Below are 27,164 nucleotides of genomic sequence, written 5' to 3' on the forward strand. Positions count from 1 at the left end.
TGTGTATGTCAACTTTGGTCGAATCATTAGTCCTGTGGAAACTTACATGTATGTGCTAAATAATTATTCATTTTCATTATTTTTTTATTATTATACAATACAGCCATATTGTATTGTCTGAGCCTACCTGAGCAATACATATATTGTGACCACCCTTGTGTGTTTGTATGAACAAAAGTAATATTGAATGCTGTATGCAGTTATAGAAAGTGGAGAATCTTTTTATTCATGAAAATATTACAAAATGATGGAAGGATGGGATTGCCTGCATATAAATAAAGTAATTATCACTACCTGTATATGAACTCAAGCTGGCCCCCTAATTGATATTACCAAACTGATAATTGGCACACATTGCAGTTATTGTTACAAGTATTTCAGGGACCTGGTCCAGTGAAGTGTGAGGACCTGTCCAGAAAGCATACAACCTAAAGCATCAGTCTAGATCGACTGAAACTCACATAAGCAATTGGTCTTGCCATCACCTTTAAAGATTTGTCAACACGCATTCATGAGGACAGAATGGTCATTAATGGCTTATGGAATATGTGGTTGTCACTTTCAGTCTGTAAAAGGACCTGTCAAAAATAAAACAAAAATATCAGAAACTAACCTGAAGAGTGCATCCTAATGAATGCTCTATGCATTATCAACAAAGATTTCAATCAACAAAAGCAGTTCAAAACAAAGATTGATTTGATACATTGACAGAGTACTAATGACATGAAATTTACCGCATAAATCAGCTACCGGTAATGAGAAAATTAGAAAAAATGAGACCCACAAGCACTGATTTACCCCATGGAGTATTAACTATAATGAACTTTAAATAGAGAGGCTACATATATAGACAGATAAAGGACATTGCTACTTTATGTATCAAGAATTGCCACTTTTTCCATGACGAATGCAGCTGGATCTCAACAGCCTTAACGGCTGAAGTCCGGTCTGCCACAATTCTCCATGTTCAGTCTTTGAACAAAAAACCTGCCTTTAAAGTGAATCGATGCCGCTGGTAAATGTTCATATCTGGCAAACAAGATTTTAATTTCGTACTGTAATAAGCCATTCATCAAAATTCAGACTCCCAGAAATGAAACGAGGCAAACTGCGTGCTTGCCTTGAAAGGAGCTGAAGATATTAGCAGCACCTGACGTCACGGGGAGGAAACCAGTTAGACCGCGTGCATTCACGTGCACTCACTCGGGCTACACTAATATCAAAACCAGAACGATGGGAAGCCAAGTAGGTCAGATTATTCGTTAGGACCAATTTGATTTCATACTTCCCTCCACTTCCAAAAATTGCCTTCTTAAATCTAATCAACGCAGAGGGGATTGGTGATTTCTGTTAAAGGGAGATAACTCCTAACGCGAACAAATTGCTTTGCGGAACTTTGGCGGTATTCAAATTGAGTTTATATAAAATTTCGAATATTTCTTTGAAAAAAATAACAACCTCAAATTGAATAAATATAACAAGCCATTGAGTTTTTTTATTCAGTCGACGGACGGAATACAGGCTCGTCCGGATTACTTCTATGTATCCCTGCCTTTTTGAGACGGATTCACATTTGACTAAAGTTATGATTTATACTTTTTGTATGGAGCCTTTTTTGTATTGGTTTTACTTAAATGCATAAATGTGTAAGTGTTGGAGCAAAAAACCATGCTAAAAATGAAATGGGCATCTGGAGAAAGGACAAGGAAAACTCTCTCTGAAAAGAACTGAACTTACTCTGTTAGATTTTTTTATTGAATGCACTGCAAGTCAAATGTGTGAATTCTAAGGTGGGCTTTATGAACCGTACTGCCCGTGGCTAGGCACTCTGACGTCACATCACCTTTGTTCTTTTTATTTATCTATAGGGGAATTTTTTTAAAACAGGTAGTTTAGTGTAGATATACATGTAAAATGTCAACAACAGGAAAAAATCCCACTTCATGAATATAGACCGTAATAAAGCAACAATGAAAGTATTCCACAGATATCCCCAATTATTCAGGAGTGAAGCCCTGGAACAGAAAATATTGAGCTACATGCAGTTTGAGTGAGTGAGTGATTGCTTAGGGTTTAACGTCGTACTCATGCAATTTGAGACTGTATGTTTGACCACATTTATGTGAATACTTTGTGGTCAAATATTATTCCTTCAGGAAATAGTCTAGCATTAGGAAATCTGATCTATGCAGGATTCCATTCATTTTTGATGAGAAAATCCAGTATAACGGGAAAGCAGCGATATTGATGGCTACTGTCACGTGGGACATATTTAGTCATTACCAGTTACCACTAAACAAAGGAGAAATCACTCAGTATGTACATGTAGATGGACACCATGTTTGGAGACTGGTGTCTACCAGTGCATTTGCACACACAGCAACATATCCTATACATGTGTCCACGTTCTAGTCAGAATGTTGCTGACACTTGTCCATCACGTGACAGAGTCTGTATTAGGAAGGGCCATTTTAGTAAAATCTCCTGATTTTAAACTATGCTCTGATTGGCTAACTAAACAACAAATCAAAGTAGCATGACTATTTGTCACATTATATGCTAACCTAGGATCATGATTTTTGTTTTCAAAGTATATGTACTACAGGATTTGATAGTTTTATCATGTGTTGATCCCTGTTCTTGTTCATCACACACAAAGAAGTCTGGATATTTAATATTTTTGGTTTTATTTTATATTAACAAAATATATTATTTCTAGTTAGAAAACAGAATCACACACACAAAAATATATTTTTCATTATTAAAAATAACTGATTATGTGAATTTGAATCAAAAAATGTCTTCCTTGTTTATTAGCTGAGAAATAACTGCACCAAATCCCTTTAACTTCTAGCGTAAAATTTTACCCTTGCTATTTGTTAACATACTGTTATTCTTAATCTGTCATCATGCTGTATTGATTTAAACTTTATTTTGCCTTCCGAAAAAAGGGCTAAATTCTACCTCTTTGCAGAGGCACAGAGAAAGTTGTTAATTTCTTTTCTGATTGACTTGTTGTTCCTCTGACAGAAATTAATCCAAGATGCCATGTTTAAGAGGACTGATATGCCAGAGCCAAACAGTCTTAACACCAGATGGTGATGCATGGAACATGATACATGTAGTTGTTGACTGTAGAACAGGTATCCAAACAAAGAGGGGCAGATTATTGCTTCATCCAGCCTCTCGTTCTGTCATTAGTTATCAATCTGACTAGATATCAGACCAGCTTGTGCAGTGCCCACAGCTGTGTCAATCCAATGTGGCCATCATTCACTTTAAGCAATAATCTAACAGGATTCCAGTCCAGGGAATCTTGTAATATTGAACCAGTGGAATTGTAATCAAGATAATGACTGACAGCATTCGTTCACTAAGGAAATCCTAGTTTTCTAAAGATACATTGTACATGTAAAACTGAGATCATATGGACAGCGTGAATGCTCAAGGGTTTAAATTTATTTATTTTATTGGTGTTTTATGCTGTACTCAAGAATATTTCACTTATACAACGGTGGCCAGAATTATGGTGAAAGGAAACCGAGCAGAGCCCGGGCGAAACTCACTACCATCCACAGGTTGCTGCAAGACCTTCCCATGTATGGATGGAGAGGAAGCCAGTATAAAGTGGACTTGAACTCACAGCCACCGCATTGATGAGAAGCTCCTGGGTCATTACTCTGCACTAGCACGCTAACCAACTGAACCACAGAGGCCCCCATAGTAGAAGAAACTTAAGTAGAACTTGACAGTTTCTCCCATCATGGATAGCTCCTATACATGGAGTTGCACAACATGTAGCTACAGTAGTATACGAGATTATGTGGTCTTCTGACAAGAGAATTTTCTCTTTGCTGTGAAATTAGAAGTATGAAATTTGTTTCTATGTGTGCTGAGAATTTCATTATTCACAAAATCATAATGATACACACATATATTGTAGCCGTGCAAGAGTTATTAAAAGCACATTGGGCTACCATAAGTAAAGTACTTGAAGTTATATTAATGTATTGGTGAAATTTGCTAGGGTTTGATGCACATGTAGACAATCTTCATTTTTTTTCTTTCATTCTTTCTTGTTACCTTGCTTGCTTAGTTCTGTGCACTTGTGTGGAAGTCATTTGCCAGAGATAGCTGGTGTTGGCTGCTAGTCTGCTTAGCAAATGTAGACAATCTTAATTTTTTTCTTTCGTTCATTCTTTCTTTTCCTTTCTTGTTACCTTGCAAATTTAATTTCATGCATTTGTGTGCATTTGAGTGGACAGAGATGCTGGTCTGTCATTCCTGGTAATATGTCAACTGGAAACTCTCTCCTGGTCACTGGTCCAGAGACTAGCCAAGCCTCTCTAATTGATTTTGGGCAGATGAGATTATGCAGGAGCAGTCAGGCTGGTTATCTGATTGGCTGATTGAGCAGAAAGGTCAGCCTGGCTTGTGGTTCTAATTAATAGAAGAGCGAACAGAGAATTCTATCTGATAAACACTCTGACTCTAGGTAGGGGACAAATTTAATGTCAGGAGACAGAGCCCATGGGGATTATCTTTGTGTCAGAATGAGTGCAGATGTCAGTTATGTAATGATGCAGTTATAACACAGAATCCCACAAGTAGGCACTTAATTCATGTTTCACATGGCAATCAGACAGTGCACATTCAATGTTACAGATTGAAATTGGTACCAGGTGACTAATGGATAATTCCCTGCTTCATCTCCCTGTTTTCTGTTCTGTCCCACTATACTATATAAACATCCATGTGTACAATAATTCCATATAATAAACTACATGTATAACATATGATTGATTTATTTATTTGATTAGTATTTTACGCTGCACACAAAAATATTTCACCTATACAACGCCTACCCGCATTATGGTGGGAGGAAACTGGGCAGAGTCCGGGGAAACCCACAACCATCAGCAGGTTGCTGACAGAATTTCCAGTGGTCAACCAGAGAGGAAACCAGCATAAGCTTGATTTGAACTCACATCAACCATATTGGTGAGAGACTCTCCTGGGTCATTGTGTATAAGGTATGAAGTAGTCAGTTAGCTTCCACACTACACCATATTACATGATGTAATCAGTTTGCGTGTATGTAGTATTAATCGCTTCGGCAGAAGGTCGCATGATAGAAATATTAATAGCTGGAGTACTAGATGCCTCCTTTATAAAACTGTTTTCTGCTTTGATTGAGATTGCAAATGGGCCAAGTGATAAATGAAGAACTCAGGGAATGCATGATTAAGGGTTAACATAACATTGCAGTGCTCAAGGAAGATTGTATATACATGTGAACCAATTTAGTCTCCATTCCTTTTGCATGTCCTCTGTAAGTGAAGATTGTTAATATTAAATAAATCTGCCTTAAAATATTATGTGTTCAAAGAGATGGGATTACACCAGTAAAAATTTTGTTCAACTTTTTGTGAAATTTTCATTTATTTTCTCATTGTGTCAGTGTCTGTGAAACATGTGAAAAAATAATTTTATTGCCAGTGAAGATGCTTTATAAAATTTATTTTAAGAAAGTGGTGCACTATCCGATACGCATACATGTTGAAGTGGCTTTATGTTAATCAGTATTAAAAGTTATGAAACTTTTGTAAACTAAAATTCATGTTTTTTTTTCTTTGATTTTTATGCTTATGTTTGGAGACCCAGAGGCTTACTGGATTTAAAAATAAACCTAGGATAAACAAATTTAGCTTTCTGAAAGAACATGTTATTCCTGAAGCTTAGGGTATATTGTTATTTTTAAATTAAATGCGAAAGATTTCTGTACTATCAATAACACACTTGTCAAGAACATCAGTAAGATTTTTGCTCTTGGCAACATGTCTCTTTTAATTTTTGCCTTCTTAATGACTTAACAGATGAAAAAGGGGTCTTTTTATCTGTGAACAGAAATGTATCTAACATTTCTTTTGCACTCAAGTTTTTATGTTTCTCAGCCTGTAGGCCAGTGTGGTATTTTTTTTTTTTTTTGCCTTAACGATGCTAGGCATGACTGTTTGTATGACTACAGATTTGTTATGGGAAAAACGATTGTTGAAAACTATGAAGGCTGGTGAAAAGTGTTTTGTATTACCATTTTTTTTTCTTGCAGATTTTGTATTTGGTGAAAATGTTGGACTTTTTATTAATTTCGACTTTATTTAGAGCATATTACTTCTTGAAGTAAGTTGATATGGTTTAAAATAGCAGTGGCCTTGTGGAACATAATGCCAAAAACTAGACAGGACACTGCACCCAACCACAAGGTGCTGTCACAGTGGAATATGCCAAAAACTAGACAGGACACTGCACCCAACCACAAGGTGCTGTCCCAGTGGAATATGCCAAAAACTAGACAGGACACTGCACCCAACCACAAGGTGCTGTCACAGTGGAATATGCCAAAAACTAGACAGGACACTGCACCCAACCACAAGGTGCTGTCACAGTGGAATATGCCAAAAACTAGACAAGACGCTGCACCCAACCACAAGGTGCTGTCACAGTGGAATATGTCGAATACCAAACATGACACCTGACCCACTCACTTGGTGCTGCATTAGTGGAACATGTCAAATACTAGACATGACACTTGACTCACTCATTTTGTGCTGTCTTAGTGGAATTTACCAAAGACTAGACATAACACTTGACTCACTCAGATTGTGCTGTCTTAGTGGAATATGCCAAAGACTAGACATGACACTTGACTCACTCAGATTGTGCTGTCTTAGTGGAATATGCCAAAGACTACACTTGACTGACTCAGATTGTGCTGTCTTAGTGGGATATGCCAAAAACTAGACAGGACACTTGACTGATTCAGATTGTGCTGTCTTAGTGGGATATGCCAAAAACTAGATATGATAGTAGATTCACTCAGGTTGTGTCTGTCTCCCTGGAATAAACCAAACACTAGTGTTCAGCTGTCATCAGATGCTGACTATTGTTTTCTGTCCAAACTCACTGCGTCACATTGACAGGTAGGCAGATTATATATGTATGTGCATGTACTGGCTGTAAGTACAATGTATGAGTGTCTTATATGATGGTAGGCTGTATTTTTGCAGGCAGTCGCAGGTGCAGTGTGGCTGAGATTCTGACGCTCCTGTCAGCTGTACACTACAACATACAACACACTCATATCTATGTTCAATATGAAGAAAGTAATCAATATGGCAGCTAACACCTGAGACATTAACGTCACAAAGTTTAGTTAGAAATTAATATCGCTTGGATTACAGTAACCTAAGAATAAATATATACCTGTGCAGCAGGGCTTGAAAGGTTTTTTTTTTTTGTTTTCTGTGGGAAAATGGTTTAGCTGTTGGCAGTAGATCTTAAAGTATTGATCTTCTCTTCCTGACTGTGCCTCTGTACCTTTTAAGTTTTATTTATTCTAAGAAAGAAATTTACTCTAAGAAAGATTCTTATTTGTAGACAGATATGTCAGTCACAATAAGGGATATGTTTTCCTGTGGCAATGAAAAGTACATTCAAGAGGAATGCAGACATTATCATTTAGCTTTCGAAAATTGGAACGTACATGTGAATATGGTATAAAGAGTTAATTAATGGCATCAATTGATTTAGCAACCCACTAGATGAATTATTTGTCGTGGAACGGACTGAAAAGGCAATCCGAGCTTAACATGCTCTATGTGTTATAGGAAAGCAGAATTGTCAGTGATGTGATTGTCTGACAGGGCAGGTTAAGGGTACCAGGTTAACACCACTGGTCACCTTGGTCATGCCTGTGTGTGCACTGTATTCTGATTGCATTGGGCAGCTTATTTAATTAATATAATTTTATGAACCATCCAGTCTTTTTTCATTTTAAAATGTCCATTACATACATGTACATTTTATACGTACTGCATTACTGCAGCAAATATAATAGAGAAATGTAACATTCTTGCAGAGTAAACTCAGTCCTCCGCATGCTTTTCTTATAAATACGAGACTGAGGTTGATGCTGCAAGAAGTTAATATAATTACAGCAGAATATTGTATATGCTATTTTAGAAGCAGTAGTGTTCAAGATATTATATTTGTGCCTTGCGCATGTCAAGATTGATATTTTTAGGCATTAATATGCAGTGTTAAACAAGATGTAAGTGCAATTGTCCCCAATCCATTCCTTTTTTTCTTCTCCTGTGAAATCATAGCTGTTGATTTCAAGAATTGCTTTCTAACAGAAAATCTTCTTTAATGTATGTTTACAAAGTTTGATAGAGAGTATACATGAACTGTGCATGTATGTACATACACACCTTTCATATGATTTAATACTCTTCTGAGAGGGCCTCCGTGGCTCAGTTGGTTAGTGCGCAGCGTAATGACCCAGGAGCCATTCACCTATGCGGCCGCTGTGAGTTCAAGTCCAGCTCATGCTGGCTTCCTGTCCGGCCTTATGTGGAAAGGTCTGGCAGCAACCTGCAGATGGTCGTGGGTTTTCCCTGGGTTCTGCTGCCGTCATATAAGTGAAATATTCTTGAGTACGGTGTAAAACACCAATCAAATTATATAATTTCTGTGAAATTCATATGTTCCCAAATCTGAACAATACATTTTACGTGTCAAAATCTAATGAATTTTATTTTCAAATTGAATCAGAAGGTGTGCATGTACTTCACTGGTCGAATTTGTTGAGGATTTAGGGTATTACCCAGCTGCAGTGCTCACAAATGGCTAGCAATGTTTATTGTGACGCAAAGTTTGATACAGAGAGGTGTCAGAGAGATACAGAGAGAGATAGTTTACGGATGAATGGCCTGTGTTCTGTTGAATTTCTGCCCATCATTAACAATAACCTGTAGTTGTGGTAACTTCATATGTGAAAAATTAGATCCGCGGCATACTTTCCTGGAAGTTACAATGGGAACAGTCAATCTTTGAAATCAATAAGTCTTTGATGTGTTGTTTATAATAATCAATATTACTGCACTGTAATAGTAAACTTTTCCAACTTGATAGCGATTTATGAGTGTTGAAATGAATGATCAATTTGGAAATGTTCCATTGCTACATGCAGCTGCCTGTTTTCAAAGAGTAGAGATTTTTTTCCAGGTACAAGAAATTGAAATGAATTGTGTGATTATGACGCTACTGAAACTAAAGCTCGTTCTTAGAAAATGTATTATATGTACGCACTCAAGATGTACTTCTATTTGTTTGCACAATTGTGCAATTTCAGGACTGTGTTACTGTCATCTGTTAAACCCATAGCCAATTTCCTCTGGTAATCATCAAGCAACCCAGGTCTGTGTTGAAAAATTTTTTTTTTGTTTTCGTTCATTGTGTTTTGCTTTTGTTAATGTTTACTGCAGGGTAAAAATTTTGAGTAGAATTGTTGAAGGTTATGCTATTACTTTTGCTTTCTCTTAAGGTTTTTTTTATGTGGAAAGCAGTCTTCATACAGGATGATGTGGCGGTAAAGTTGGAATGCAGGTGAACAGTTATAATAGTTGTGAAGGGCTGCATTCTGTTGGCTGGGAACACAGTATTTTTTACTCTGATGTGACAGATAAATACTGTAAATGTAAGGGTTGTATTGTGTGGAAATTTGAGCAGATAAAACTGTCTTTCAGCTAGGCTGGGTGACAGTCGTGTCAGGTGCAGTAGTGTGTAATGGAACTTCCTGTTTGTCATTTAGCCTGTATTCATCTTAGTGTGCTACAGTAGTGTTTGGGTACTTTGTGTTTTGCCTCAAAGGTGTTTTTCTGTTCTTTTGCACTTTTTCCCTGTTGCTCATTATTTGCCAGTATTTTTGGTTGGTTGTCCTCCTGCAACCTTGTAAAAAGCTGCAATAATTTGTTGTTGAGTGCATGTAACAAGTACATGTTTGTGATACACATACATTATACTTCCATGTGTTAGCCTGCACAAGTCTTAAGAGCAGTACTGCGCAGCTGTGTTTTGCCCTTCTGCCTGGTGAGGTACTTGGCGCCAGATGTAAACTTATATGGTATGATGTGGTTTCGGGCTCATGTGAAACTGCTTGAATAGCACAACATTCGCTGAAGCGTGACATAAGCATCACCTATTTATAGTGTATGTATTACATAAATCTGTCTGGCAGTGCCTGGAATCCTTCATGTTGGGAGACACAGATTTCATAAAAGACTGAAGTGAAGCCACCATCTTACACATGTAGTTTGAGCTTAGTTTGAGGTACTCCTAACTATGCTGGATTACTTAGACTTGAGGTAAAGTCTAGAGACATTGTGCATTATATTTATGCAACAAATCTTTGACAAAAACTTTAACAGACACAATAGATGGGATAACTTTCATCCATCTCTTATACAGAATTGGTTTTCATCAGTAGCTGGCAAAACGGTTTCTCATTTCTTTTCAGCCATAAACTTGCACATGTACACCTAACCACCATCTTGATAGAGAGCTATTCTTGAGATCAGCATAAAGCTTAAATCAGTCAAATAATACAAATCTTGAAAAAAAAAAAAAGTTCCTTCACATCTTTTCCGCTGTATCTTGACCGCACATGTTCATTTCTCCCATAAGTTCCCTGTGGTTTTCCATGATTTTTTACTCATCCATGTGGAGAAGAAGGAAAGGTCTGAAGTTCTATGATTTGCATTGAATACATTTGGAAACTGTTAAGAGATACGGTAACATTGTCATACGCTGAAACTAGAGCTCTTCTTGTTGACACTATACCTTGTTATAATACCATTATTTTGTTTTCCATTTATTTTAGATGATCCATACACAACTCTATGTTGATGTATTCACCATAAAGCTCTCTGCTGTTGCATATGGGACATATTCTTGAGTACAGTGTGAAACTCCAGTCAAATAAATAAATAAGCTAAAACTATATTGGTGTACACATCACTCTTTGGTGGTGTCTTGGGCTGAGCAAGTTTTTGACAAGTGGATCAGCATGAATAAAATCAAACATTACATTAATATAGCATGAATTCTATTACATCTTTGTGTTATTTGTGGCACATGTACTACATATCATATTCTTCATTCCCAGCTTGTCTTCTGAATCTGATTATACTTTTGTGTCGTTGTTGGTTTTGTATGCTCTGTTACACTGCGCACTTTAGCTTCCGTGTGTATATTCACTACATATAAATGTGTGGTCATCACTTTTATGAGCTTGTTCTCAGCCAAGTTTCTGGTTTGGTTGCTAAAGCATCTATTTACATTGTCTTTATCACTCATTCTTATTACATGTGCTGATTATTTTCGCCTGTATACTGGATATATGTACACCAGGGTCAGTGTTCATACACAGTCATAAATGAGCATAGATACTGTCATTCACCTTCAAGTATGTTCCCATTAACTTCTGGAGTAGCTGTAAATGACATGTACATTGTACATCAGTACCAGAACAATACATAAATGCATAATATGTATACACACATAAAAACTTTAGCTGCTAAGATGTAATTATCTACTTGTAATGTGTTTATATCTTCATTTCTTCACCCCCACTGTTCTTGTTTTGCCTAATTCAGTTAACGTTCTCGTTAATGACTTGTCGTTTTTGTCTGCTTCAATTCACAGTTCAAGAGATAATACCTCATAAATTTCTAGTGTTGTAATGTTCTTGACACCTCAGCACCAATACAGATTATTCTACTTGACAGCAACTTTTGCCCAAAATAACACACCTTTCCTATGGTCCATTCTCGTCACTGATAACACTGCTCATGTACATGACAGAATGCTGGGAAAACACATTGATACAAGTAGGCTAATTGAGATCATTTAGCACCAGACTCAACGGTATGTGCAGGTAGACAGTTGTGCACACTGCATGCAGATGCTCTTTGCTGATATATCCCAATTCTTCAATCTTTTCAGCCGCGTGTGCAACGGATATTTTGAAGTGTTTTTAGAGAACTATGGGGTGTAGAGAAATAGTTTGGACAGTTTTAAGAAGCTTGCATCTTTAGTGACACAAACAAAGCATTGTAGCATCATTTTTCTTATTGCGTGTAATTATTTGTGTCAATTCCAGTTAAAACCTGCTTTAAAGGTCAAAAAGGTTGAAGATTTATAGTAACTGTACTTACGTGTTGTGTGAAATGCCCGTAGCTTACCATTTACCACCTACTTGCCATGTAAATCTGGCAGTTTGTACAATTTTAGTAATATTCAGCAAGAAAATCTAACAACATGTCTGATTTTCTGGACTGATTTCTCAGAAAATATTTATTATCCTTAGATCACATGTTAAAGCTAAATGCATGCATATATATGTACATACAACTGTGCATCTACTGTGATGGCGATATGTGTACTTACAGCTGTGCATCTACTGTAATGATGATATGTGTACATACAGCTGTGCTTTTACTGTAATGATGATATGTGTACATACAGCTGTGCATTTACTGTAATGGTGATATGTGTACTTACAGCTGTACATCTGCTGTGATGATGAAATGTGTACTTAGAGCTGTGCATCTAATGTGATGATATGTGTACTTACAGCTGTGCATCTACTGTGATGATGTGTGTACTTACAGCTGTGCATCAACTCTAATGATGATATGTGTACATACAGCTGTGCATCTACTGTGATGATGATATGTGTACATACAACTGTGCATCTACTGTGATGATGAAATGTGTACATACAACTGTGCATCTACTGTGATGGTGAAATGTGTCCATACAAGTGTGTGTCTACTGTGATGATGTGTGTTCATACAACTGTGCATCTACTGTGATGATGTGTGTTCATACAACTGTGCATCTGCTGTGATGATGAAGTGTGTACGTAGAACTGTGCATTTACTGTGATGGTGAAATGTGTCCATACAAGTGTATGTCTACTGTGATGATGTGTGTTCATACAACTGTGCATCTACTGTGATGATGATATGTGTACATACAGCTGTGCATCTACTGTGATGATGATATGTGTACATACAACTGTGCATCTACTGTGATGATGATGTGATTTGTACATACATATACATCATTCTTCAATTCCACAAATTACAGCTTACACATTTAAGGCTGGTAAAATTAATAAATGCTGGAAATTGGACACTGTAATTTATTGCTTTTTCATTTTATACATTTAGTTACTGTTTGTTAATGTCTTCATTATGTTAAGCGGTGTATATGACTAATCAAATAGCAGTCAAGCATGTTAGTGCATATATACAGTAGTACGTAAGGTTTAGTGTATCTCTTTCATGTACATAATACATGTACATGTTAGATTATACTGTAAGATGTTAAACTTCAAGAAGGAACATCCTAAAGTAAACACTCATATACATACAAGTACATGCAAGAAGTTCAACCTTAATTTATATGTATCTTCATGCAGAGTACATACATGTAGTATGTTTTATTCCCCCAGGCTCTGCCCGCTTTCCTCCCATCATAATGCTGGCCCACCTTGTATAAGTGAAATATTCGTAAGTATGGCATACAGTGCCAATCAAATAAATAAATAACTAAATGTTTTATTGCTCTGATGGTTTAAATGTACACATATGGATCAATATTTGGTAATGTCAAGTTTTTAAAGGTGCAAACATGTTTTTTTCTACTTCAAATTTGACGGGTATTTTTGGTTTCGTGATCAAGGCATAGCATTAAACTAAATGATTTTAATATTGTACACAAATTACTTACTTAATTTTAATGAATTTTTCCACCTTTAAGAGCTACTAATTGGCATAAAATGTCATCTCCATCACTAAATGGATACACATATTGTGGTCATCTGAAATCCAAATATCTTTATTCTGTGTTTTAGATATCTATGCAGTTTTATGTTTAGTTTCACTATAAACATTTGAACGTCAAATCTGGCTTCCAAAACCTAATTAAAAGTTAAAAAGTAAAACTCTGGAGATATTTTCTGTTGCAAAATGACAACAAGCTCTAAAATAATCGACTTGACTACTGACTGTCACTCCAGACATGTGCAATGATCAGCCTCATGCTTAATTTTCAAAAGCTTGCTGACATGTCCATCTGGAAAAGGTTAGATGTTGCTTTATTTGCAGAACATAGTTTTTATATCAAGAACGACAAGATGACAAACTGTGATGTCGATGAAAGTTAATAACAAATGACAGTCTCAGTAGTTATTTGAACTAGCTTTATAATACTTTGGAATGAAATTAAGTACCGGTTGCAAGAACGATGGTGGTATGAATTTCTCTTGCAGATGTATGTGGATCATAACTTTCTTAAGTGTACATATGTATGTGAAACCTCAGGAAAAGAGGCAGCGGTAATACATTGCTGTTATCAGACAACAAAATGAACATGTCCAATGGAAGTCCGTAGATGTGCTCTTTATAATCTCGTCAACCATTATGAGGTCAAGGGAGAAGTCAGAAAGAAGAAATCTGTTGTGGTTCTTTGTTTTGTTTTTGGTGTCTAGCAGCGAAGCGATCTAGTGAGGTCATATGAGGTCATTTCGGAGGAGGTGAAAACTGTCATCAGTTTACCATTGTAGTTCCAGTCTACTGTCGCAGTGTGTTTTAGCGCCCTCGTAAAGTTTTCGCCTATTTGGGAACGTATACCCATCCTAGAGCATCGTTGCTGTGAAGCACAATACTTAATTTATTAAATACCACTCAAAAGATGTTTTTCTTATAACAAAATTTTAGTGGTGTCTGTTTGCACTCAAGCTGTCTGCATGATATATATAATCTCTTTTCCATTGATTCGACCAAGCCATGATTTAGAGAAAATGTCTCTTGTGGGTAAGGTGACTTGAGTCGCTGAATTTAGGCCGACTCAATTTTTTCCCCCAGAAGTGTAAGAATTTCTTTCTTCAGGAGACAAACATTGCCTAACATGAACCACTACACTGCTCCGATTTACAGAAATTAGGTTCAGTATCAAGGGTTTGCTCTCACTGGAGTCAGAAGACAATTCATTTCATCCACTACATTACAGCACATTCTTCTTCACACCATGAATGTAGGTCCCAAAAATCTAATAATGGCATCGTTTAAAACCTAATGCTTTGCAGCCGATGGTCACAGATCCGTTGCACCTACCGTTTAATATCACTATTATTAATATCATAACAGTCAGTGCAGCTCAGTGCTTCGTTAGATCAGTTGACCCACATTCATGTGGATAATACATTATAATCCCGCTCTTGCACTGCACAATAACCGAACCTGTTTTACACCCATGGGTTCTAGGTTTTTTAAGTTGTTCTCTATCGGAAACTAAACTTTCTTCAAAAAAATTCTTTGAGATATTGATTAAAACATATCTAGTTTAAAGACGTATACTGAATATTTTTGGCAAAAATCCAATTTGCTGAAAATCAAAATCAAATCAGATTTTCTCCATTTATCAAGTACAGTGCAAATTATAGGTTTTCAGTAAGTATCAGACTTGTACCTGTACTATTTATAGTGTTAAAATCAACACGTTTTATAAATGTTAGGCACTTAAATATTACCACTTTGTAAGGGTAACATGTGCAAAATGGAGGTTGACATTTTTTGTAAGGTAATTATTTGGACTATCGGTGTTCTAATTGAAAGTTATAATTCAATAAGATTTAAACTGATTGATTTTTTCCAAAAAATTTCATGTATAGTGTGAATTCAAAATAAGGTGTCATGTATAGTGTGAATTCAAAATAAGGTGTATTGTATAGTGTGAATTCAAAATAAGGTGTCATGTATAGTGTGAATTCAAAATAAGGTGTCATGTATAGTGTGAATTCAAAATAAGGTGTATTGTATAGTGTGAATTCAAAATAAGGTGTCATGTATAGTGTGAATTCAAAATAAGGTGTCATGTATAGTGTGAATTCAAAATAAGGTGTATTGTATAGTGTGAATTCAAAATAAGGTGTATTGTATAGTGTGAATTCAAAATAAGGTGTCATGTATAGTGTGAATTCAAAATAAGGTGTCATGTATAGTGTGAATTCAAAATAAGGTGTATTGTATAGTGTGAATTCAAAATAAGGTGTATTGTATAGTGTGAATTCAAAATAAGGTGTCATGTATAGTGTGAATTCAAAAGAAGGTGTCATGTATGGTGTGAATTCAAAATAAGGTGTTGTGTATACATATACATATGACAACAAATTTTATAAACAAAAGGCAGATTTTATTCAAAAGTGTAAATATAATTGATGTTTTTTCAGTGCAGAAATAAAGTTTTTATCATAGTTCATTTCTATAAGCGCATTTTTATAATGAAATGGGCATAATCAAAATTATATCAGTGCGCAAATGACATACACGAGTTACTTTCAAGGCATAAAAAAATAATTGTTACAGTGATATTCCAATGTGTAAGTATGTATTTAGTCCTGTATCTGTATTAGCTTGTTAATCAGGTTAAAAAAATGATCCAGATCTGAATATTGACCCATGTATACATTAATATGTTATATATACTAGTACATGTATTGTAAACCACCAAATGTAGCTTGCCATTTCAGACATAAAGCAATATTGTGATGATGTGGGGACAGTTAGGCGTATACAAGATGCTTATTTCTGCATTGTATGTTGATGTGTATGATTGCATGTAATTGTTGTTTCTTGTTTTCCAGGTTAGAGGTATATCTTGAGGGCTGCGTTACTCTTTTTGTCCATCAACCTGTAAACTAGCCGTTTTTTTGTTTAGCAGATGCTATCATTTTCTGACAACTCTAACGGGCACGCTATATATCCTCAGGTTCTCATAACCCTTGTTTTTAAACAGAATATCCTGGAACATTTTGCCGAGCTGCAACCATTCATTATTTTTTCATTCAGTCCCTAGATTGGTAGGTGGAAGATACATCTGCTGTTTTCTGCGCCTCTTCCCCAATGTGCTTGTGGAAAAACAGAAATGCGATCCCAAATGTGACAGCGTGTGCTCATTATCAAAAGACGTCATGGTACTAGCTAGGTTTCCATGGTAATTACCTGTAAAAGCAAAGACGTCATAATGGTAGCACATGTGCAATTAGCTGTGGATCCATGATGACTGGCCCAGGGACTCTACCTGGCTCACAGTCTGCCCTCCCCAGGCTTTACACTGCCAACCGACAAGCATTTATTGCCATGCTATTACTATCCATTTACCCAGTGTTTGCCTTCCTGAAATTTACAACACTGCCGTATTCTCTCCACAGGCTTCCTCCGCTTACACGTTTTCCTATTTCGTCCACCTTTTGGCAAGAAAAAGGGCAGTTTAAAATGCAATATGTGCGTGGAAATTCTGCCATCAAATCGACAAGAATTCTATGTTGCGAATCTTCTGCAAGGACAGAAATATTGAGTATATTAGTGTACAGGTAATAGGTAATTGTGTCATATATATTTACATATTCGACGTAATTAACAAAGTGCACAAAGGTTAAACATGTGAAGCATTGGAGGCAAATAAACCATACTTCTGCATTTCATAATGCATGCAAAAGTATACATATACATGTATGCACATGTACAAGGGCTTATGAATTGCATGTGTCTATATCCAAACTCTTACACATGTACCTGAAGTTCAAGATCTTATAATTTCAAATGTGGAAAAGACAATGAAATATTTATACTCTCCTATATTTCTTCCTGTACCAGAATCAAAAGTCATTGAGGACTGATGATGTTTTTACTTGCTTAGTGTGCAATAATTTGGCTCTCCTGTTTTTGTTTTTTTTTTTTAATTTTTATTTTTTGTTTTTTGTGTGCATGTGTGCTGTTTTGAAATTAAATGCAAAAAAAAAGGAGAAACAACCTTGTCTTGAAACTTTTATTTCCACTTGTGTTTGTAGATTTTTGGTTAACATAATTTCTATAGTTTGAATTGGTCTGGATGATTAGTTTCTGTCGTCATCATTTGCCAAATATATTAATTTTATTACTTTTTCTAAAAGTATGATGAGTACTTTGTAGTAGTCAGTAGAAGCTCACAGGACAGGTTTGTTCTTATTGGCTCTATTCCAGATAAATAATTTTTGCTGAAGTATCATTAATATGTAAGCAATAGTCTGTGAATGGACAAAATATTGTCAAAAAAAACAAACTAGCTCTAAATCTGGGTCATGGGTTCTACTTTATTCGTCCATTATAAAGATAACAACTCTGTTGACTAAAGCCTGATAAAAAGGTCTGGAATGATTAGTATTGGCTGTTATCTGTTGAAATTGACTGAGAGATAGCAGTATTTTCTATGACTATATTAACGGCTGACTGGTCTCAAAGCCACATTTGTAATTAAATTTCTGCAGCAGCATTAATGTTGCTTGCGGATATGAGCTATTGGGCGGTGGATACCCTGTTTTTAATGACCCATGTATGGGGATAGGCAGTTTGACGGCCTGTATTTACTAAGTAGTCGGGTCATTACAACAGTCCTGGGCATTTTCTGGTTGGATATTGATGCAGGCTAAAGACACTATAATTCCCACTTGTCCCCCCTCTTCCCCCCTCTGCCGCAATGCTTACACCCATCAACAGTGTAGCCCACATAATTATTCCCAGCCTATTGAGTTGTACTCATTTTATCTTCACTTACCAAACTGTCAGTTTTAATAAATCTTCTCAATTGGTGTTACGTACATCATTAAGCAACAATCAATTAGATATATGGCTACATGTACATGTATATATGGCTTACTGTTTCTCATGCTTGTACCAGCTAGCACGTTTGTAGTGGGATGCAATAATACATCATTCACATGTCATAGCTGTACATGGATACCTGGATGTTCACACATGCATTACTGTTGTAGCCATTTTCAGCCTTGAGCTACAGGCATCTACTGCATGTATGGATGTGCATACATACCTGTATAACCTCTAACGATGCTGACACCTTATCTTGCATCAGGTAGCGTTATTTTTGATAATTGAACAACTTCTCAATGTGATGGCATCCCTGAAATACATGGTAGAAAATTACAAACTTTTCGACTATTGAGAACAGGACATAAATCACACAAGTTTCTTGCTTGTAGATTGTTTTGTTGTCACTCCATGTGTAGGTACTGTATGCACACATGCTTGAATAGATGTGTACATTTATAGATGTATTTTTCTAATAATTAACAAATCTGTCATTTGATTTACACAAAATCTGAAAGTCAGTTGAAAATCTACCTATACAGATGAGCATTGTATTGGCTATGATTTATGCCATATGTTGACTAGGTTGGCCTTGTATTGGTTTCAACTGTGTATTTTAGCGCAACATTAGCGAATGTTGAGTAGAGGATTGCCCTAATACGGTACACATACATGCGTGTTCGCCATATATGTAAGTATGTGCGCAGTATTGCAGTACATGGTGTATCGCACTGAGAGTAGGACAAGCCCAGCATGTTGCACCTGGACAGTAGATGTGGCTGCTTGCACATTGATCATCCGCGCTGCCACTTCTCTGACGTAAATTGAACATATATGGAGTATTTTATCTCCCACTAGAATTCTCGACTTGTCAGATTTTCCATGCTGAGCTGAGCCCTGACAGATTGTCTGGATTTTTGTTCAGGTGCACTGCACAGTTTTGCCTTACCGGTGATTATTTCACGTCCGCATTGTTTGGCACAGTTTCTGTGTCACCCTGCATGTATGTTGTGCGAATGTTAGCTGATGCAAGGCAGCCTGTAAATGATTCAACTCCATTCCCTGTTGCTCATTGACACAGGCGTGAATGAGGTCAAAGGTGAACGTGTTCCTTTGGGATCAGTCGCAGGACACCTTAGCTACCTGAACAAATGACCAAAACACACACTGTCATTATAATAAACACCGCTCTGGGTGCCTCATGCTGGATAATGCAGATCTACTTGTGTGTACTTACCGTGCATTTACTTTGCAATACTAGTACAGGTATGTGATTATACATCAGATACCTATACAGTAGGGCATGTGGATATGTAAATACCTTCTTGTAGTATGGATTGACTATGCATTGTACTTCACACCTTCACGCAGTTGAAGATACACAAGGGCATGCAATTCTTACTTTTACCACTGACACGTTTTGAAAGCTATGGAAAGCATAGTAATCCTGTTCAGTTGACAGTTGTGTGATACATCAACTCCATGACATTTACTACTAGATTTAGGGTGAAATACCTTAGCTTTGGTGTATCTGCCAGGTATGCATATTCTACCTGTTAAAAAAGGCCTTTTGTATACAGAAATGTACATCCCCATACATGTATATGCAAATTTATCTAGTCACTTGTTTGATGTTTAAATGTACCGGGTAATTACAAAAGAGTGTTTGGAGATACATTTCATGTCTTTTTCACATGCATATTGTAATTAATTACCTGTAATGTTTTTGTCACTAACAGTAACACTTTTTTAAAATGTATTCTCACATGGACTCGTGACATTATCATGAAAGCTTTCTTTTCTCTCTAGGCTATGCCAGCAGGGTGTTGTGCCATACCAAATAAGTACTTATGTTGATGGACTTTTTTTTTTAACCTGTGAGCTTGTGTACCCACTTCAACCATCTTTACCAATATAAAATCTATGTAAACATTTTTTTTTTACCAACACCAAAAACTGTCCTCTTCACTGTAAATGTGTGAAACCCCCCATGATTGTCATGATTTGTCTGTTGGCTGACTTATAACCTCATTACATTGATGAAATCATACCAGATAAAACATTGTTTTATTAATTTATTAGCAAAATACAAAACAACTTGTTTTGATAATTTCTATAATATCAGTGCCTTGTCCAGTGCTTGCATTTAACATCGGTCAGAAATTTTTTAAAATGTTTTACCATATGCGCATTAATTCCGCTTGTAATTGTTTTCTCTGTGACTGGAAAAATACAAGAGAGTATGGTGGGACGGTTGTCGATTTCCCCCCCAGGCTCTGCTCAGTTTCCTTCATAATGCTGGCTGCTGTCATATAATGGAAATATTCTTGAGTACTGAGTAAAACAGCAATTAAATAAATTAATCAGGGACATAAACAAATAATGTCGTGGCAAACAGCACAAGGACAGGGCTGTACATGTACATGCAGATGTTTGCGTTGTTTAGAGTTCCAGTTCAGGGATATCATTCCTTTCGGTTTACATGGATATAGTAATATTGCGTTGTTCTAGTGTGTGGAATAAAACAAAGAACCAATTCCAGTGTAATGTTGATATGCATGTGCTGTGAGCTGGAACTATATGGTATGCTGACTGCCTGTCATGCCATTGTCGGGATAAGCCTGTTGATTGTTCCATTTATCCAAATGAACATAAACATTTTTATTCATTTATAGACAGTTCAAGATTGATCATGTCCATGATTTGAATGTATGCCCTTTGAATCACCTGCCACTGAGTTTCATGTATTCCTAAGTCCAAAAAAAATTATTGGTTTTGTTTGCTGATCGTATCAGCACACTGGTTGCGTGCATATGTAAATGCACACGTATGATTTGTTATTTTAATTGACGTGCCTACATTTGCTTACGTCCATAAAAGGCGTTGATTGCATCATTAATGGTTCATCATCAGGATACCAGTGATTTGCTAATCAATTGTGTCTCAAGTTCCCACTTTACATGACTTCTATAATTTTGGCCTCAGCAGGGAAATGGAGACAGGTGATCTCGGCTTGGCTCGTCCAAATGGTTCGGAGCACTATTGACTTATTACACCTCATTGCCGCTGCTGCGCCTTGAAGTGAGTTGTCTGCCAACTTTACCAGAGGTCTCGAAATGAACAGGTTATCCCCGCATGACAAGCATCGGCTGGCTATTAATGTGTAATGAACTCTGCGGCGACCATACCAAGCCTTTCTGGCTGCCCCTCTCTTCATTCTAATTCGTTGGTTTCAGGCCATGGGCTGATAAAGAGGGCATCTCACCAGCAGAATTCCGCATACAATTAATGAAGACGTTTATGGAATTGCAGCATTAGTGAATATGGAAATTGTTCTATTTTGATACATCCAGATTTTTCCAATAAAGCTCTCAGTGTAAGATGTTTCGCAGTGGTATTTTGTACATGGAGCTGGCGTAGTATTGATTTAGCTTCAGAAAAGGTGCGATGGGCGTTTCTTGCAGGGTTTCATCCTGCAAATGAAGAACTTGAGCCTAGGAGCAGACGACACGATCTCTGTAGATCATCTGACTCGATGTTCTTCCATGATACTGACAGTAACAACCTTGTTGAGTCATCTGTACCACCCGCAGGTTAAGCTGACGTGTCTTCATTAGACAGCTTTCTGTGACACATAGACTTACAGGTGTTCAGCACAAATCATGTGGTGTCATGTCATTAGGGCATTTGGAGAACCTTTTTTCTGGGAGGGAATAAATGCTTTTAACTGACACAGTTGGCAAAACTTGTTACATGTATTTATGTTCAGTGTTGTATCAGAAAGTAAAGTGACTATGGGAAAGTACCAGTGTACACCGGTGTAGAAGAAGATGGCACCATAATTCAGTTTAGAAATACAGGTAGAGTGGAAAGTTAAAACAAGACGAAAACTCAGGAGCAAATTCGTTTTGGTAGACTGAGAACTTCTTTCCATTGTATTTAGAAGCTGAGTTGAATAACGTAACAAATTTATGGATCACAACTGTATATTCAGTGAACGACGTTTCGGTATAGATTTCATGCGTGATAACGGCTTTAGTATTTACTGTAATTCTTCAACCTTTTCGCATGTTTGCAAGTTGTTTATTCAAGCATATTCTGAAGGCATTATTCAGTGTGGAGTGATACAATTATACTTTTTGTGAAGACCTGAAATAGGCCTATCCAAACAATGTTGTTTCGTCTCCAAAATCAAATTGTAAGTGTGCATAAATTGCACTAAAGCTGGTCTTTCATGTGCAAAATGGTTCAGGAAGTAGGGTATGCTGAAACATTGCTCACTGAATGAATAGAAGTTGTAATGCATATATTTGTTATGTAGGCTGAGAAACCAGGGTTATTCGGATGAAATTAATATTCGAGATAGTGGAAATGTTAAGACTGGGCCTGTAAGTGATACATACAGATTGCAAAAGCTGACTAAATCTGTGCTTCCAGGTGATTTAAGGCCTTTTTTTATAGCAAGATAAAATAATATGGCATATGCATTAATCAAACCCCTGTATGTTTACTTCCAAGTGTGTCTTGAAGTTAAGAACTTCATTTCAGAGTTATTTTTGACTTTACCATGGTAACTGTTTGTATGGCCTTGTGGAAACATCAGTGCCAAGTATTGATGTTGTCTTGTCTGGAGGGTTGAAGGTAGCCTATAGTAGAACATTAGCAAACAAATGTACAGCCTACAGGTGGTCTGTCCTGGATTTCTCGCACATTATCACACATTATTCACCATTTACAGCATTTACCCACTTCATGTCAGTTACTGCTGAAGGTTGTGTGCTTAGTTCATGTGCACTAGATTACGTGACTTACAATATACATGCTTTAAGCAATCCAAAACACGTGTGATAATGCTTTCAGATACTTATAGGTACCCTGATTATACACTGTCTTAATGTGTTTGTATAGTTTTTGTAATGTATATGTATGATTAGCATGTGTGTAAATTTTATCTACATATAAATAAAGACTGTTTTATGTGAGTACAGTTTATTGGTTTAACACCCAGTGTGTTAATTACTGGTACAATATTGGTCATGGAAAAGGTACTTTAGTGCTATGCGATTTCAACATGTATATTTGCACTACAGGTTTGGATGTGGATATAAATTGAGTTGTGCGAAGCACTGTGACAATGGGATTTTAATTTAATTCCTCGTAGAGATAGCCTCATTTTTCTCATTTTAGATGCACTTGTTTTGACAATTTTTGAAAAGAAATCGATATCATGAAATTTTAGCACTAAGGATTCATACAGGAGCTGCATCTGATAGAATGTTGCATGTGAATATTGTTCAGCCCATAGCTGTTGATAGAATGTCTTCAGACTTTTTGAAAACAGTGAGATGACTTAAACTTCATTTCCTGTTGAAATTTGTACAGCTTCTGCTATTTCATGTGACCTCTCTTGTCAGCCATCTTGGAATTATCCATCTTCTTGACATTTTGCATTTTACAGAATATAGAATTATACGCTGGAAATTTGATATTGTTAAATACGTGAAGCGAATTATTTTTTTTTTACACACAAAGATATGTTCGCCCGTTAACTTTGGCATTTTCCATCATCTTATCATCATCCTCCCACGAGACAAGCTGAGTACTTTACTCCCTTTTCTTCATCTAACTATTTGCCCAATTTTGGTGTAATGAGTTTCCAGGTATAGGTCTGTGGCTGCCCACCGTAATGCCGTGGACTAGACTTAATTAGGCTGGATTGGCGTGAAATAATTAGACAAGTCTGATGAGACTGGCTGATAAGACGATGGGCTTTTGTCTGAGCACTGGCTGTAATTTGCTCACCTGCCAGGTGGTTATACAGCCTGCTGCTTTTTACAGCAGCTTATTTCCTTCATGGCCTTTATCATGGAGATATGAAAAGCCATACATGTTTACTGAAGTTTTTGCTACATTTGCTTCTTTGTCTGATCACCAGAAGTAATCGAGATTGATTCCTGTTAAGTTTGCACAGTGTTCCTAATCTAAGAGGGTTTTTTTCTCACTTTGCCTCATCTCTTGTACATGGTTCGATGTCATCTGAAGTATTGCTCAAATTGCCTTATTTGTTGCCATGCTTTTTTTTTTTTGTTTTTTTTTTTTTTTTTTCGTAGCTATAGGGTTGGCTCTGTGGTTTTTCCTCTGCACATTCTGCACATACTAACTTCCCCCAATTTACAGTGACCATTGTAATCAACAGCGAAATACTAGAGGTGCCATTAGGTTAATTCATCTCCAAACCCTGTGGTTACTGCCGTACCATGACGCTGACAGATTGTCAGCTTTACTGGGCAAAGACATCGTGTCATATATGACAGGAAATTGGCCTTTCAGTAAAAACATCAGGATCTGAGCAATTGCTTTTACGGTAATGCCTAGTGTGTGAGGCAATGTTTAACCCAGGGACATTCCTGTTAGCCTGTAGCACATTAAACATGGACACTTTACAACAGGGTTCTTTTGTTGTTGTTGTATTTGTTTGTTTTTTGGAAACAAAGATCTAGTAGCAGATGAATGTGATGTATCTTAACTGTTTCACCTTTTACTTTATCTATATTTATTTTGCTGTACGTATGCTTGTAGTGCCACCAAGATATGTTCATACAGGATTTAATGGATAAAACTGTGATGTCATCTCATTATTTGAGAAATTTTATAATCCAGTATAGAAGACAAGTCGTAAGCTGGCACAAATAATCTTTTTTTTCTGCCGCCATTCCTCAGTTTCCCCTCCCTACTTATGTATAATGCTGTTTACCACAACCCAGCTTTTTAAGTTTGAGAATATATTTGGAGTATTGTGTGACATTCTGCTTCTCACAAGATGACATGAAAGCATACAGATTATTATTAAATATTTAATGTACTGTGGATTTGATTTGAATTCTGAAAAGGTACAAATCCTGGTTTAATACAAATTACAAATTGAGACTGACCATAACATTTTGTGTCTGGTAAAGTTTACCAGAATTAGTTATCTGATACATATAATCTAAAAATTTTGTCTTTCTTAGTGGAATGAAAGCTTCAAATTGCTGAACTTCAACCATTTGCATGAAAGTTTTTACATTAAAATACATGTATAGGCTCATTGCATATAGAGATTACAAGTATACCGTATTTGTCCTATGCCTTTTTTATCCCACCATAATGCTGGCTGCCATCGTACAAGTGAAATATTCTTGAGTACGGCGTAAAACACAAATGAAATAAATAAAAATACATTATTGTATGAATGTCTAGCAATCTCAATACCCTATAAAAGTCGACAGCTTAGCCTTTGTGTTGTGATACACTGAGGCCTGTCTTTAAGTGAATAGCCCATGTTAAAAGATGGGGATATCAAAAATTTGACTGAATAACCAATAGAGAGTCGTAAAGAACTGCTGGGTGTAGTTAAAAATTGGGCATGTTTTTTGTTTGTACAGAATTACCTCAGACCTCACTCGGTTATCAGAATTCTCATACGAGACAGATACATGTAATAGATCAGGCAGCTAATGTATTGCTCATTTGTATAAGCTTTCAATGCCCTGTCATTATACAATATCTTTGTCCTAACTGTATCAGGTACATACATGAATGTGCTACTGTTACACATCAGTGCATCACCTGGTTCGTGTCAGCAAGAGATTTAATAGAAGCATATAAAAAAAATGCAAGCAAAACTAAGTAATTAATTACTTCTGACTCTGCATTCTATTCAGTTAAGGACGGGGCCTCTGTGGCTCAGTTGGTTAGGTAACTAGAGCAGCGTAATGACCCAGGAGCCTCAAGTCCAGTTCATCCTGTCTTCCCCTCCGGCCATACGTGGGAAGGTCTGGCATCAACATGCAGATGGTCGTGGGTTTCCTCCGGGCTCTGCCTGGTTTCCTCCCACCATAATTCTGGCTGTTGACATATATGTGAAATATTCTTGAAAGAAAAGTCCATACGCATCAGTCTGGTTGTCAAATATTTTGAGTACTTTAAAATTTTAAAACATCTTGTTATGTTCTGCCGGGGTGCATGATCTTTTCATGTATATTAGAATAAGTAACATGTATGCAAGATTTCAGGATTTCTTTACTTAAAAAATGTAGCAGACAATATGCTAAAAGGTATTTGTTGTTAAACATAAATTCACCACAACTACTTTAGTGAAAATTCTCTTAGAAAGTGTAGTATGTAAATAGCCTGAGGATGATGTAAGTTTAGAATGATACAAGCATTTACATGTGTCTGCAAGTAGAATAGGTTGTTTTCTTTTGAAAGTACATTTTGTTATGAAACTTTGGAACAAGAGAAAAAACCTGAAATCATCAAGGAATTCAACCTATAACTACATGTGTAGACTAATATCCATTGATCTTTTTATGACAAAGTATGGCAAAATATCTACCATGTAGATGGTAAAATTTGGCACAGAGTTAGAGAATCCTGTAGAAGCACTGGTTTGGCCAGCCTTCAGTGCTGATTGGCTTAGCAGTCACAAAAAGATGGCAAAACCAGCCTTACTGAATATGTCATTGTCAGTCCTATTAATTTTCATACCTTGCATGCTTTGTCAATAGCTACATGTACATATTATTTATATCTTTAGTGCTTGTATTGATTGTGTTTGTCTTTTTATTTTTT

The 27,164-nt window shown here is 36.5% G+C and overlaps 1 protein-coding gene across 2 annotated transcripts in view; it reads left to right on the forward strand.

Moving 5' to 3' along the window:
* The window catches only part of LOC135482050 (cGMP-inhibited 3',5'-cyclic phosphodiesterase 3A-like), a 64,649-nt gene that overhangs the window by 11,514 nt on the left and 25,971 nt on the right, over window positions 1–27,164 (forward strand). Inside the window, exon 3 of one of the 2 annotated variants that reach the window (XM_064761876.1) lies at window positions 12,478–12,771. The exons of the other annotated variant lie outside the window; for it this stretch is intronic. Within the exon in view, the coding sequence (XP_064617946.1) occupies window positions 12,478–12,567 (90 nt within the window). The 3' untranslated portion in view covers window positions 12,568–12,771. Of the gene's footprint in view, window positions 1–12,477; window positions 12,772–27,164 lie in introns of those variants that run through there. 2 annotated transcript variants of the gene reach the window in all.

Source organism: Liolophura sinensis, chromosome 1 (genome assembly GCF_032854445.1).
Source record: "Liolophura sinensis isolate JHLJ2023 chromosome 1, CUHK_Ljap_v2, whole genome shotgun sequence".
NCBI lineage: Eukaryota > Metazoa > Mollusca > Polyplacophora > Chitonida > Chitonidae > Liolophura > Liolophura sinensis.